The sequence below is a fragment of the Malaya genurostris genome, chromosome 2 (genome assembly GCF_030247185.1).
Source record: "Malaya genurostris strain Urasoe2022 chromosome 2, Malgen_1.1, whole genome shotgun sequence".
NCBI classification, from domain to species: Eukaryota; Metazoa; Arthropoda; class Insecta; order Diptera; family Culicidae; genus Malaya; species Malaya genurostris.
Genome location: NC_080571.1, coordinates 33,410,179 through 33,423,676, shown reverse-complemented (window position 1 = coordinate 33,423,676; position 13,498 = coordinate 33,410,179). Strand labels below are relative to the sequence as shown.

General features: G+C 42.4%; 3 protein-coding genes across 10 annotated transcripts; 2 read left to right on the top strand and 1 right to left on the bottom strand.

Annotated features, from left to right (window-relative positions):
* The first annotated feature begins 2,017 nt into the window (after positions 1–2,017).
* Positions 2,018–2,408, top strand: LOC131428249 (uncharacterized). Its single transcript, XM_058592031.1, has one exon. The coding sequence runs from the start codon at positions 2,077–2,079 to the stop codon at positions 2,311–2,313; it is 237 nt and encodes a 78-aa protein (XP_058448014.1). The 5' UTR covers positions 2,018–2,076; the 3' UTR covers positions 2,314–2,408.
* Positions 2,397–4,855, bottom strand: LOC131428245 (programmed cell death protein 2-like). The gene is made up of 3 exons (XM_058592026.1): positions 4,606–4,855; positions 3,481–4,255; positions 2,397–3,416 (listed from the first exon to the last, which is right to left on the bottom strand). The coding sequence occupies exons 1-3, from the start codon at positions 4,711–4,713 to the stop codon at positions 2,992–2,994; spliced, it is 1,308 nt and encodes a 435-aa protein (XP_058448009.1). The 5' UTR covers positions 4,714–4,855; the 3' UTR covers positions 2,397–2,991.
* A 1,468-nt stretch (positions 4,856–6,323) lies between these two features.
* On the top strand, positions 6,324–13,376 carry LOC131428240 (uncharacterized). Of its 8 annotated transcripts, none has more exons than XM_058592020.1 (3): positions 6,324–6,453; positions 6,572–6,685; positions 6,763–13,376. In XM_058592020.1, the coding sequence occupies exon 3, from the start codon at positions 6,901–6,903 to the stop codon at positions 13,063–13,065; it is 6,165 nt and encodes a 2,054-aa protein (XP_058448003.1). In that variant the 5' UTR covers positions 6,324–6,453; positions 6,572–6,685; positions 6,763–6,900; the 3' UTR covers positions 13,066–13,376. The 8 variants fall into 8 exon arrangements, 5 of the variants coding, with proteins under 5 accessions (XP_058448003.1, XP_058448002.1, XP_058448000.1 ...); XM_058592017.1 differs by having other exon boundaries at positions 6,327–6,501; XM_058592019.1 differs by having other exon boundaries at positions 6,572–13,376.
* The last annotated feature ends 122 nt before the right edge of the window (positions 13,377–13,498 follow it).

Sequence of the window (13,498 nt, the reverse complement as noted above, 5' to 3'; positions counted from 1 at the left end):
AGTCTTTATAAAAATTCGATGACTTTTTCTTTTCTTTTGATTAGAAAAGGAAATCATAACTTGTTGCAAATGCTCCAAACAATCAAATATGACGTTTTAAAGAGAAGAGTCCAACCAACAATATAACGCTATCTGTTTGAAATATACTTAAATACAACTAGAAGTCTTGGGTGAAATTATTTCGTAGGATGCGATATGAAATAGTTCTGTATGGTTAAAGTATCGACTGCGATCCCAACTAACTAAATGTTTGGATAAAAAGACTGATTTGGCTCAAGCAGCTTACGAAGTTCATGAATAGCATTCTAATCTTCCCGTTTTTAAAGTGATTATCCATGCTTGACAGGTCGTGAGATGAACCCAAAAGAACTACTAAGCAGCTACTAGAATACATTTCTCAGCTTCTATGCAACGATAAAGTTCAAACAAAACTTCCCACATTATCGAAATGACGGAATGAGCAATGAATTCTTACTCGACTGCATGATTTTTTAGTGCTCGATCGGTTCAGTGCTAGAACCCACTTAGAAAAAAACGTTCAACGGTGGTCCTTCATTGGTCCAATACGTTGTATCATTGGTCCAATGAAAGTCCAATCAATCGTTCAACGGGAGGCCAACACGGGTCCTTCGTTTGCCGATTTTGAAACAGACCGTTGAACCGAATGCCATTTTTTTCGTTCAACAAACCCGGCAGACAGAGGTCCATTGTTGAGCCATTTTTAACATGAGGAGTTGGAGCCCCGTTGGACTAGTTTTACTGCAGAATTTCTGAAGTTTTCTCCACTCATTTGTTTAAACTAACAATACATACCTGCACAATACTTCTACTTCACGTAGAATAACAACAAATTTTCTTTCTATGTAAAGGTAAAACTTAATTTTCACACTATTTTTGCAAGAGAAAAAACAACAACAAACCGTTCCAGCAAATTGAACGAATATTTCGTGCAATATATCGTTCAACAAGCGATCAAAAATCAACAAAATTGAACGGCCTGCTGAGAGGGAATTTTCGCCTGAGTTGGATGCTCGATCAACCTAATTGACAGTGACATTATAAATGTCATTGAATATTCGCTCATTTTATGAATGTGTTAGTGTGAAATTTAAGCGACTTAAGCCATTTCACTACACTCCAGCTAGAGGAATGGATGATGCTGACTAAGGTAGGCCGTTTTGTTAATTTCCAACGAATTTCAATAGTTTATGTTGGGATTCTAAGAAGAACTGGTTATTTACTAGTTCTGTATATCCGAAAAACATGAAGATTTAAATTTGTATATTCAGTTATATAATGTTTTCGTTTAAAAACAAACTGAAAATCAGCACGAAAACGTGCAAAATCAGAAAAAAAGAAGAAGAAAACGAATTGACAATTCAGTCCGCATCTTCTCACTCAATTCCGAATGATTTCCGAATCAACCGGTTGTAGGCGAACCGGTTCATTCGGAATCGGTTGTTGCACTGGAGTTGGAATTGATTCGGAATCCATTATGATTTCCACATGAAATTCCGAATGAAAATTTCTCGCCGATTCGGAATCCATTCGGATCTGATAATGTGGGTTGTTCTGTACTTCCGGCTGTCAAAAATTACCACGTGTTTTCTTAAGCAGCGAGAAATTTTTGCGGAACTTGTTCTGTACTTTCAAATTCTTAAAAGTTCCGCGTGTACTTTTTAGCACCAAGAAAATTGATATATTAAGTAATTGTGGAACTTTTGGTTACTTGGGATGACGCAAAAAAGATGAATGTAGCACTAAGGCTTTGCTCTATCTATAACACGTAAACAATTGAAAATAGACTGGATAGACGAGATCGAACCACAACAAAACAATGACCTAGTTGTACCGTGCAGTCAATGAATCGACTTAAAATAGTTCTGCCGTTCTGACTTAAAAGAATGAATTTATTTTTGTGATACATGTAATTGTGTAATCAGAAGATGTAACCTAGAACGGTTGCACAACAGAATAGAATTCATTCGAATACTATATAAAGACAACATTATGGGAGCGCTTGGAATCTAGTATCCAAATTCTAAGAGAAGCAGTTGCAAGTAATAATCTCCAAGTATGCAAATCTACGTTAAAACTCTAACCGGTCGAACCATAGTACTGAGCGTCGAAGCGACAGATTCGGTAGAAAGTTTGAAGAAAAAAGTCGAAGAACGGGAGGACGTTCCACCGAATAATCAGCGGTTACTGTTTGCCGGCAAACAGTTGGAGGACGGTCGCTTCCTATCGGATTACAGCATTATCAAAGGTTCCACGGTGCATCTGGTTCTGCGCTTGCGAGGAGGAAAATTCTGAACGTGATCCCTATCTTCTTAAATTGACATTTGAAAACTATACTGCCGCCGACAAGGATATCTCTGTGAATAAAAACGAATCACTGTTTTTTTGAATGCCCTTTTTGTTTTGCTTGGCTTACGCTGTATTTTAATTTCGAAAACAACCTACGAGTTCTACTTGCATAATATGGAAAATATCAATATGAACTTTAAGTTAGTATTACGGTTCTCGATCGAGATTGAAAGATTTTCAACATTTTTGAATGAACAGTTTAATTTAATCTCTTATCATAATATGATAACTTTATCTATTTGTATCACTTGAACAACATCGAATTCTACTGTATAATGGTTTGTATAGTCTTCCATGTTATACATAGGAAGACAGTTCGGTATCTAATTGTTTGTAACACTGTAAATGTGCAAAATGCCGTTTGCTCTAAAATGTTCTATAAGAAGGGTGGTCTCATTTGTAGCATACTGTTTTATTTAATCATCCCAGTAACGCTATCATCACGTGCGAAAGAGGTAAACCGATTCAATTGACATGAAGCTTTTAAAACTTATGCTTTATTTTCTCGAGACCAGAGACATTGCCGCTTCTTTCTACTAGTTAAAAATTTAAAAGTTATTGATTACTGTGTAATTGATAATGTTCATCGAATTGCAATGATTCCATCTCTGCTCAGCCTTCTATTTATGATGATTCTTGTTGTACTAGCACCACTTCGGTGCGCATACGATCGGGTGTATCCCAACAACTTTTAATGCATGTCCACACGAGAACGTTACCGAAATCGATCGGTACACGTTCACCATTTGTCTCTAAGCTAAGTCTTTCGATAACTGTAGGTAAAATTTGAATCTCACAGATAAGTTCACTGCCGCAGTGTTGGCATTTGGATGGAAATTGCTCTTTCAGAGGTGCGATTAGTAGTGGCGCTGCATTGCGGGAGTACCGCAAGATTTGGCCAGGATTTTCGTGGACTTTTGTCATAAAGTTGTGAAACATTAAATCGCCGTGCATTGGTATGCCTTTTTCATAGAGTTCCTGTTCTATGGGGTTCACGTAACCGCCACCTGCAGCACCATGTCCAACAGGACTATCCGGACTTGTTTTCACTAGAAATAAAACAGGTTAGAATCTCATTCGTTCCAGAAAAAAATTAGACAAATACGAAATTACCTTCTTCGTGCCTTTGGTATTCATACATCAGCTCTCGTACATGATCTGAAACATGTGGCGAAGAAGATCGTTCCTCATCTACACTGATATAGTAACATTTCAATGTCAAATCGGCTACATCTCTTGGTATGATTTGTGGTTGTTTCAGTAAAGCTATCAAGTCCCGCTTGGGCGAATCAGGAGTCTCCACGAGGATAACTTCGTCATCCGTTCCTTCGATTTCGGCTGTCACTTTACATGTATACAAATTATCAATTAGACCTCCCTTGGCACCAGCACCATTGGCATTCGTTTCGTCGACACGCAGATTGACGAATCCTGGAAACAGATCATTTTCTATGGAATTGCTTTCCTCATCTTCGTCCGAAACTTTGCTTTTATCATATTGTATGATATTCCCGTTTTCTTCTTGTGCCATGTTCGGTATGTTGGAAGTGTCCACCCTCATAAAGTTGTCCTCAGTAGTTCCGGTATCATCTTCACCCCAATCATCAGCCCCGCTGCACCAGGCTATATTGTTGGAGGATGTTTTAACAAACTGGCTGGTGGCGATCGCACCACATTCATTCTCCGTCGGGCTCCTTTCCAGTGCCTGTGTTCTGATACAAATCCAGCTGAGAGACTGTGTCGAACAGGGGGCATTTAAACAAGCAAACACGTACAGCGTTCTATGAAACTGAGAGTTCTCTAGAGGCGCATATATTTGCAGTATCAGTGGACGACTTTGGCCGCACAATGGACACGGTGCTATGACAACTTCCGACGAAGCCCAATTCTAGAAATGTGGAAAATTGATTAGCATTCCATGCCACACGTTCTAATCCAATAAGCAATTTAGTCAGATATCGGATTTTAATTAGTACATATGTAAATTTTTACTCCATGCTTTCCTGTTTGATGGATCACTACGTTAATGTAGTCAATAAATCGATAATAAAGAAGCACCAATTCGGGATTTTTTTTTAGGAAAAACTTATGAGCAAATATAATCACAAACGATAGTTTTAGCAGAAAACAAAGATTGAGACAAACAATAGAAGTGATAGTTTTGAAACTACCTTATGGTTTGCTTCTCGGAAAGTAAATCAAATATTACACCGTAGTCAATCTACGGTATGAACTCACCGGAACTCCACCGATTTTGTTCACCGTGTGATTCAGATACGGTTTGTCTCTATCTGATATTGGTTCGTCGTCGTAACCGAGCAGTACGGTGCACTTGTTTTTCGCCATTGCATCAATAAAGTAACCACTGATCTATGTTTCAATTTTCCAGATAAAAATTGATTTTTCACAGAAGCACTTGGATTCTTTGTGATTACTTGCGTTCAGCTGTTTTTTTTTTGTCCGCAGCGACGAGACACGCGCACTTGACATCTAGAAATGTCAAACAGTTAAAAAAATACACGAACAAGTGTTACATTTCAATCTGGTCATTTCATTGGCAACGCTGACGAACCAGCCAAGCCCAGAGATGCCATTTATACAGATTTATCTGTATTATACAGATTTTTACATGCGCATACAGATTTAATACAGAGTACAGATTTTATACAGATTTCTTAAATTAAATACAGATTTATACAGATATCCCAAAAAGTAAAAAAGAAGTAATGAAACTTTTCCGTCTGAGCGTGTTTGATTGCCCATATTAAAATGAAAATTTTTTTCGTGCAGCTGTTTAATGATGAACGCTGAAATACATTTATATCATAATTTGAAACCAATTTGAACTGATGTTCAAGGAAGTCATGGCGTCATGAAACTTTATTTTCAGACTGAAAAGTTGTATGACCTGACTTGACGTTGCGTATTGGTCGTTTGAATTCCTTTTTTGAATTCCAAGTCATCATTTTCAAACGAAAAAAGTATATGGATTAACAATTCAATTGTGATTGATAACAAAAACAATTAAATTTCGTTGTTGAATGATCTTGTCAGTACGGCAAGGACTTACGATATAAAGGAAAGCTCCTTGCATCTGCCATTTTATAACAATAATCTAATGGAATAACATCTTTAAACATCATTTTATTTCCGAAATTTCCTTTCATTAGTGAATACAGATAAATACAGATTTTTTATATAAATCAATACAGATTTTTTATATAAATCAATACAGATTTTCTATGAAAATATCTGGCATCTCTGGCCCGAGCCATTCCTCAGCAGAGATGCCAGGTCTGCAGATTTGTCTGTAAATCTGCAGATTTGGGGTATAGTGCTGCAGACATTTTTTGTTGTGCAGACTTTTACAGACTTTTAAAATTCTCGCAGACTTTTGCAGATTTTTGAAATTCTCACAGACTTTCGTCTATATTTACAGACTTTTGAAATTTCCGCGACCTTTTTTTTTTTTTTTTTTTTTTTTTTGCTCACCAAGTCAGTTTTGCGTGTCATACTTTATATAGAAATTGCTGCCAGCAAGACATACTTCTGACTGCAGATTTTTTTTTCAGATTTAAAGACCCTGTCTGCAGATATTTGAAATTTTTACCTGGCATCTCTGTTCCTCAGAGTTGAAATTAGCCCTTCGTTGCAGCGCTGCCAACTATACCGATTTCTCGGTATTTATACAGATTTTTGGACTCGATACAGGAATACAGATATGCTCTCTCAAAATACCGATATTTCAATTTTCATACAGATAAATACCGATTTTCAGTTTTTGTGTTGGATTCCATAGGGATAAACCAGGTCGAGGGACCTTTTTTTTTTTTTTTTTGGTCGCAAAATCAGTTTCCGAACTGTTACGCAATCTGCGAACGCACCTCCGCTACCAACGAACCGCATACGGGACGCACGACCACTATCACAAAGCGGGTTGGTAGAGAAACGTCAAAAGGAAAAAAAAAAAAAAAAAAAAAAAAAGGAAGAGAAAGAATCAGTGAATAGCTTATTTCTAAATTACTTCTGAAAATTTCTAAATTGTGAATTTGCTTAGTGCCTAGTTTAAAATTATATTAGTAAGAGGTAAAAATTAATTGCTTAGTGCCTAGTTTAAAATTGTATTATTAAGAGGTAAAAATTAATTAGAAACCTAGATTAAAAATACTATTACTAACTAGTTTACAAACCTAACTTATCACAGGTCGGAGCATCACAGTTGGTGGTATTAGCAACTAGTTATTGCAGTTATTAGTAATTTAACTACCGTACGATACCGCTTACCGGACAGAACGAAAATCACAAGTAGACAGTAAACGTGAGTGAAGAAAACATAATTGAATTATACACTAATTACAAATAATTGATGAGTTATTGTTCATTATATACCAACAGGAAAAATTTAACATCATTCTACAATAAACCAACATTGTCAAACAAAGTTCGGCGTAGTCAATAAAGTAGTTTAAATTTTCGGAAATTCCGTCTTGTTGCCGTCTCGGGAACAAATTAAATTTTTCGTTTAATTTCGGAATGTCAAGTGGTAGCGTAGCGAGTGCTGGGAAACGTCCCCAGAATGATGATAATTCTCCTGGTGGGGAGGGGGCGAGTTGTGGAGCGTGTCGCCGTGTCGATACTAGTCGAATGGTGCAGTGTGACGAATGTGACGTGTGGTTTCACTATGATTGTGTAGACGTAGACGACCATATCGGGGATCGTGACTGGAGCTGTAATAGATGCATGAGGAAATCTCTGGAGAAGCAGCAGCGTATATTGAGAGAGCAGTTCGAACATTTTGAACAGCGAATGAAGCAGTGGCAACAAGGGCAACAGAATCCCCCAAGGCAGATAGAGGAACAGCAGGAGCATGCACAGCGGCAGAAGCAGCCGGAGCTGCAGCAGCGGATGCATGAGCAGTTCGATCAGTCGCAGATAGGGAAGTTGCAGTTGCAACAGCAGAATTTGCCGTCAGAAATGGCAACGGGAGTACCTCAAATATCGCTTGGTGCTATTCCGAAGCAACAGCAGCAAGTCCAGTGTATGGATAATGTCGAGTCGACGAGACAAGGTCGTGCGAAACCGTTGGCGAACTCTACCGTCAACAACGAAAGTGAGAAAGCATGCTCAAAGTGGTCAAAGCATTCTACGAAGCGACGAGAATTGCAACTGAAGGCCCTGGCGGCGAGACAAGCGTTGGAGAAAAAGCAGCTAGAAGAGCGGCTGGAATTGGAACGCGAGATGTTGGAGACTAGTGACTCCGAGTCGGAATCAGCCGCGAGTTTCAGTAAAATCAGCGAATGGATAGAGACGACCGACAATATCGGAAAGAATCTTGGAAAATCGAACCAGGATACTCCACTGCCGGTTTACAGCGAACTTCTACGGAAATCGGTGGCACCTACAAAGCCGATCAATCTTCATGGCGATTGGGGTCCAATCAGGCCATCTAATATACGGTTTGGAGCTGGTCACTTCCCGTTTCCGTATATCGCATCGCAACAAGAGGGCGAGAGCTACGTTCCAGATAGCAGAAACATCGCACAACCCCGAGTGGCTACGTCGGCTTCGCGGCCAAATCCGGCCATCTATCGTCCACAGGCACAACGGCAACTAAGCAACGATCAGTTACCGCTTAACAGCGGCCACCTAGCGGCCAGACAAACGGTAAAGGACTTGCCAAAGTTCGGAGGAGATCCGGAAGATTGGCCTAGATTCATTGCAGCCTACGAGCGAACTTCCAGAATGTGCGCCTTTCGGAATGATGAGCTGCTCGATCGGCTGGAAAGAAGTCTGCAAGACAAGGCACTCTGCACTGTCAAAAGCCTACTGCTGCATCCCGATAACGTTCCAGTGATCATGAACAGGCTGAAAACTCTCTTCGGGAATCCAGAATTGATAGTAGAGACCATGGTTCGGCGGATTCGCATGATGCCACCGCCGAAAGCAGATAAGATGGAGACGATTGTCGACTTCGGTGTTGCAGTTCAGAACCTGTGCGCAACTATCCAGGTGTGCCAGATGGATGAACGGTTATATAATGTCGCACTTCTTCAGGAGCTTGTTGACAGTCTGCCGTCGGCATTGAAAATGAAATGGGCCTTCTATCGGAAGGAGATTAGAACTGCTACTCTGTTAGAGTTCAATGAATGGCTGGGTGAGATGGTAGAAACCCTGAGTCAGGTGATAAGGCCCACTGTATGGACCAAGCCACAGAAAGCTGAGCAGAAAACGGAGCGGAGAGTGCGAAAGGAAGAAGTATATCTTCACACGCATACAACGCATTCGTCGGATCAAGTAGATCGCAAAGGATGTTTGGCTTGCGGAAACGAGTGCAGTTCTCTCGACAAGTGCGGCAGTTTTCTCAAGATGTCTCCAAGTGCACGATGGGCGTTAGTGAACGTGAAGAAGGTTTGTCGCAAGTGTTTGAACAAGCACTTCAAAACCTGCGAAAGGAAAGTTCCCTGCGGTGTTCAGGGATGTGCCTTTCTACATCACCGGCTGTTGCATAACGACAGCAAACATAATAAGCCGTCAATTAGCCATTCTACACAAGCTGCTTCGATTAATGCGCACCACAGTTCACTGGAACGCACGTTTTTGAAGTATATTAGCGTTACAGTTCACGGAAAAGGGAGCTCGATTTCTACCTACGCCTTCCTCGATGCGGGATCGACTTCTACACTTATGGAGCATAGCCTATGGGAGGAACTAAACCTTGACGGTGAAAGAGCTCCGCTGTGTATTTCGTGGACTGGCGGACAAGGAAGATATGAAGATGATTCGGTAGTGTTTTCGGTGGAGGTTACCGGTGAACGAACTCCAGGATTACGCTTCAATCTTCAAGATGTACATACCGTGCGAAGTCTGGATCTTCCATCACAGTCAATGTCAGCAACAGAGTTAGCCGAGCATTTCGGATATCTCTCAGATATTCCAATTGAGTCGTACGCCGATGTGAAACCTCGAATTCTGCTAGGAGTTGACAACTCCAGACTAGAGTATCCACTCGACTCTAGAGAAGGTAGCGAAAATCAGCCAACGGCGGTGTTGACCCGACTAGGATGGGTAGTCTACGGTCCGTGCTCGATGTCTGGACGACCAAAACCGACGGACGTTTCATACAGTTACCATATCTGCCAATGCGATGGGTTACACTCAGCCGTCAAGAACTACTTTTCAATTGACGGTCTCGGTATTCAACTCACCGGGAAGCCACTGATGTCGAAGGACGATGAACGTGCGATTCAGCTGTTGCAGACCAAGACATTGTTCAAGAACGGAAGGTATGAAACCGGTCTACTATGGCGATACGACGAAGTCCGGCTTCCAGAAAGCAAAGCCATGGCCTTAAGACGGCACGAATGTTTGAGCAAACGAATGGCTCGAGAACCACAGCTCGCGAAAGCCCTGCAGGAGAAAATTCTCGATTATCGGACAAAAGGATATATCCGAATGCTAACGACAGAGGAGGAAGCAGTACACAAGGGGCGCTCGTGGTACCTTCCGATCTTTCCGGTAGTAAACCCTAACAAACCTGGTAAGCTGCGAATAGTTTGGGACGCTGCCGCGAAAGTAGGGAACCTCTCCCTCAATTCGTTTCTGCTCAAAGGTCCCGACCAAGTTACACCTCTTCAACAAGTTCTGCAGCGGTTTCGCGAACATCGTACTGCAGTCTCGGGAGACATACGGGAGATGTTCCACCAAGTACGGATCAACCCCAACGATCAGCATTGCCAGCGCTTCCTGTGGAATGATGGTGTATCCGGGAGTGTTCCATCGACCTACGTGATGGAGGTAATGACATTTGGCGCAAGCTGCTCGCCAAGCAGCGCACAGTATGTCAAGAACCTTAACGCAGAACGATTCAAAGATGAATATCCGGAAGCAGTCGAGGCGATAGGCGAAGGGACGTATGTCGATGATATGCTGTACAGCGTCGAAACTGAAGATGAAGCGGTGAAACTTGCGCAGGATGTACGAAACATACACGCGAAGGGTGGCTTCGAGATCCGAGGATGGTTGTCCAATTCGAAGAAGGTGCTAGATGCCATGGGTGAGCAGAGGATTGAACAAAAGGATCTAAACAAAACCGGAGAGCTAGCAACCGAGAAAGTCCTGGGAATGTGGTGGGATACAACCAACGATACCTTCACATTCAAGATACCTAAGCGATGCGAGCAGAGACTGCTATTCGGGGAGCAAGTTCCTACGAAAAGGGAAGTACTTCGAGTCCTAATGTCGGTGTATGATCCACTTGGACTCCTGGCAAACGTGATGATGTTTCTCAAAGTTCTTCTGCAAGAGATTTGGCGATCATGCATAGGATGGGACGAACCGATAACCGATCAGCAATTCGTACAATGGAAAACGTGGCTTGGCGTGTTGCATACCGTGGAACAAGTCTCCATCCCGCGATGCTATCGAATGATAACCAGCTGCTCAAGCAAAACCAACGATACTCAGCTACACGTGTTTGTCGACGCCAGCGAAAAGGGCTACGCAGCAGTCGCCTATTTCCGGTTCGAAGAAAAAAAATCTATTGAATGCGCCTTCGTTACGGCGAAAACTCGTGTCGCTCCCCTAAAGTACGTCTCGATTCCTCGGCTGGAGCTTCAAGCTGCCGTGATCGGAACCCGCCTGGCAAATTCAGTTTGCGAAACTCATAAGGTTCCCGTACGGAAACGGTTCCTGTGGACCGATTCGAGGGACGTGCTCTGCTGGCTACGTTCGGATCACAGGAAGTACAGCAAATTCGTCGGTGCTAGAGTAGGTGAAATCCTGGAAAGCACGGAACAGTCAGAGTGGCTATGGGTTCCAACAAAGGAGAATGTGGCTGATGAGGGCACAAAGTGGCAGAAGATCCCTGATCTCTCTCCATCAAGTCGATGGTTTAAGGGTCCAGCATTTTTGTGGCAGCAGCAGAGGGACTGGCCAGTTCAACCGGCAAATCACGGCGTCGCTACGAACGAAATAATCGCTTCGGTCAACGTCCACGCAACTTGCGAACCTGTCATCAGCTTTGTCAGATATTCCAACTGGCGGAAACTCCTACGGGTCACTGCCTATGTGCTACGATTTGTGCGCAACGTTCGAGCTAGGGTAAAGCAGCATACACAATCTACGGGAGCCCTCGAGCAACCGGAGCTGTTAGAAGCGGAATGTTGCATTTATCGTCAGGTTCAACTCGATGCATTCAGTGAGGAAGTATCACTGTTAAAGTGTACTGACGATATAACAAGGCAGAACATAATCCAGCTGCCCAAAAGCAGCTCGCTCTACAAACTTTCTCCGTTCCTTGACACACATGGGGTGCTTCGAATGCGGGGACGTACTGCCGGATGTCAGTTTATCAATGATAACGCTGGGCATACTATCCTGTTGCCAAAGGATCATCCGGTTACCTCCCTTATCATACAGTACGTTCACGAGCGCTACCATCATCTCAACCACGAAACTACAGTTAACGAACTGCGTCAAAAGTATCGCATTGCAAAGCTGAGGACCATCTGCAACAAAGTTCGCCGTTCATGCCAGTACTGCAAGAACTCCAGAGCCCGACCTCAGCCGCCTGTTATGGCCGATCTTCCGCCTGCTCGCCTAGCAGCTTATACGCGACCATTTTCCTACGCAGGCATCGACTACTTTGGACCGATGCAAGTTGTTGTGGGTAGACGGACTGAGAAGAGATGGGGTGTGCTAATCACCTGTCTGGTGATACGCGCTATCCACATAGAACTCGCGCACTCACTAAACACCAGTTCCTGTGTTATGGCCCTACGGAACTTCATGGCCAGAAGAGGTACTCCCTTAGAATTATACAGCGATAGGGGGACGAATTTTGTCGGAGCCAATCGGGAACTCACCGAAGCGGTTCAGAATCTGAACCAGAATCAGCTCATGAAAGAATTCGTAACACCGGATACCAAGTGGACTTTTCTTCCTCCAAGTAGTCCTCACATGGGAGGATGTTGGGAGAGAATGGTGCAATCCGTTAAGAAGGTGTTGAACAACATGCAGCTTCCAAGAACCCCTACCGATGAAGTTCTCCGTAATTTCCTGCTAGAAGCTGAAAACATCGTAAACTCTCGCCCCCTCACCTACGTTCCTGTCGAAGATTCCGAAAGTGAAGCACTGACGCCCAACCACTTTTTATTGGGCTCTTCCGGTGGCACAAAACCCTTGGTGCCTTATGATGATAGCCTCGCCACGCTTAAAAATAGTTGGAAAGCTTCCCAGATCTACGCGAATATCTTCTGGAAACGGTGGTTACGCGAATATCTGCCGACAATCAGCCGACGAACGAAATGGCACTATCCAGTGAAACCCATCCAGGTCGGCGATGTCGTCCTAATCGTGGACCCGGACTTACCTAGAAACTCGTGGCCATTGGGACGGGTGATAGACGTAAATAAAAGGAACGGGCAAGTACGTAGTGCAACAGTACAAACGCGATTCAACATCTACGAACGTCCAGCGGTCAAGCTTGCGGTTCTGGACGTCGGCGCATCGGAAAGTACTCAGGGACATCGAGCCTGTGTACTGGGGGGGAATGTTACGCAATCTGCGAACGCACCTCCGCTACCAACGAACCGCATACGGGACGCACGACCACTATCACAAAGCGGGTTGGTAGAGAAACGTCAAAAGGGAAAAAAAAAAAAAAAAAAAAAAAAAGGAAGAGAAAGAATCAGTGAATAGCTTATTTCTAAATTACTTCTGAAAATTTCTAAATTGTGAATTTGCTTAGTGCCTAGTTTAAAATTATATTAGTAAGAGGTAAAAATTAATTGCTTAGTGCCTAGTTTAAAATTGTATTATTAAGAGGTAAAAATTAATTAGAAACCTAGATTAAAAATACTATTACTAACTAGTTTACAAACCTAACTTATCACAGGTCGGAGCATCACAGTTGGTGGTATTAGCAACTAGTTATTGCAGTTATTAGTAATTTAACTACCGTACGATACCGCTTACCGGACAGAACGAAAATCACAAGTAGACAGTAAACGTGAGTGAAGAAAACATAATTGAATTATACACTAATTACAAATAATTGATGAGTTATTGTTCATTATATACCAACAGGAAAAATTTAACATCATTCTACAATAAACCAACATTGTCAAACAAA

Excerpts from the sequence above, each read along its gene's own strand:
- LOC131428245 (XM_058592026.1), bottom strand. The coding sequence starts at position 4,713 with ATGGCGAAAAACAAGTGCACCGTACTGCTCGGTTACGACGACGAACCA. Across the intron at positions 4,256-4,605 it reads ACAAAATCGGTGGAGTTCCG|AATTGGGCTTCGTCGGAAGT; the intron begins GTGAGTTCATAC and ends CCACATTTCTAG. Across the intron at positions 3,417-3,480 it reads ATACCAAAGGCACGAAGAAG|TGAAAACAAGTCCGGATAGT; the intron begins GTAATTTCGTAT and ends TTTTATTTCTAG.
- LOC131428240 (XM_058592020.1), top strand. The coding sequence starts at position 6,901 with ATGTCAAGTGGTAGCGTAGCGAGTGCTGGGAAACGTCCCCAGAATGAT.
- LOC131428249 (XM_058592031.1), top strand. The coding sequence starts at position 2,077 with ATGCAAATCTACGTTAAAACTCTAACCGGTCGAACCATAGTACTGAGC.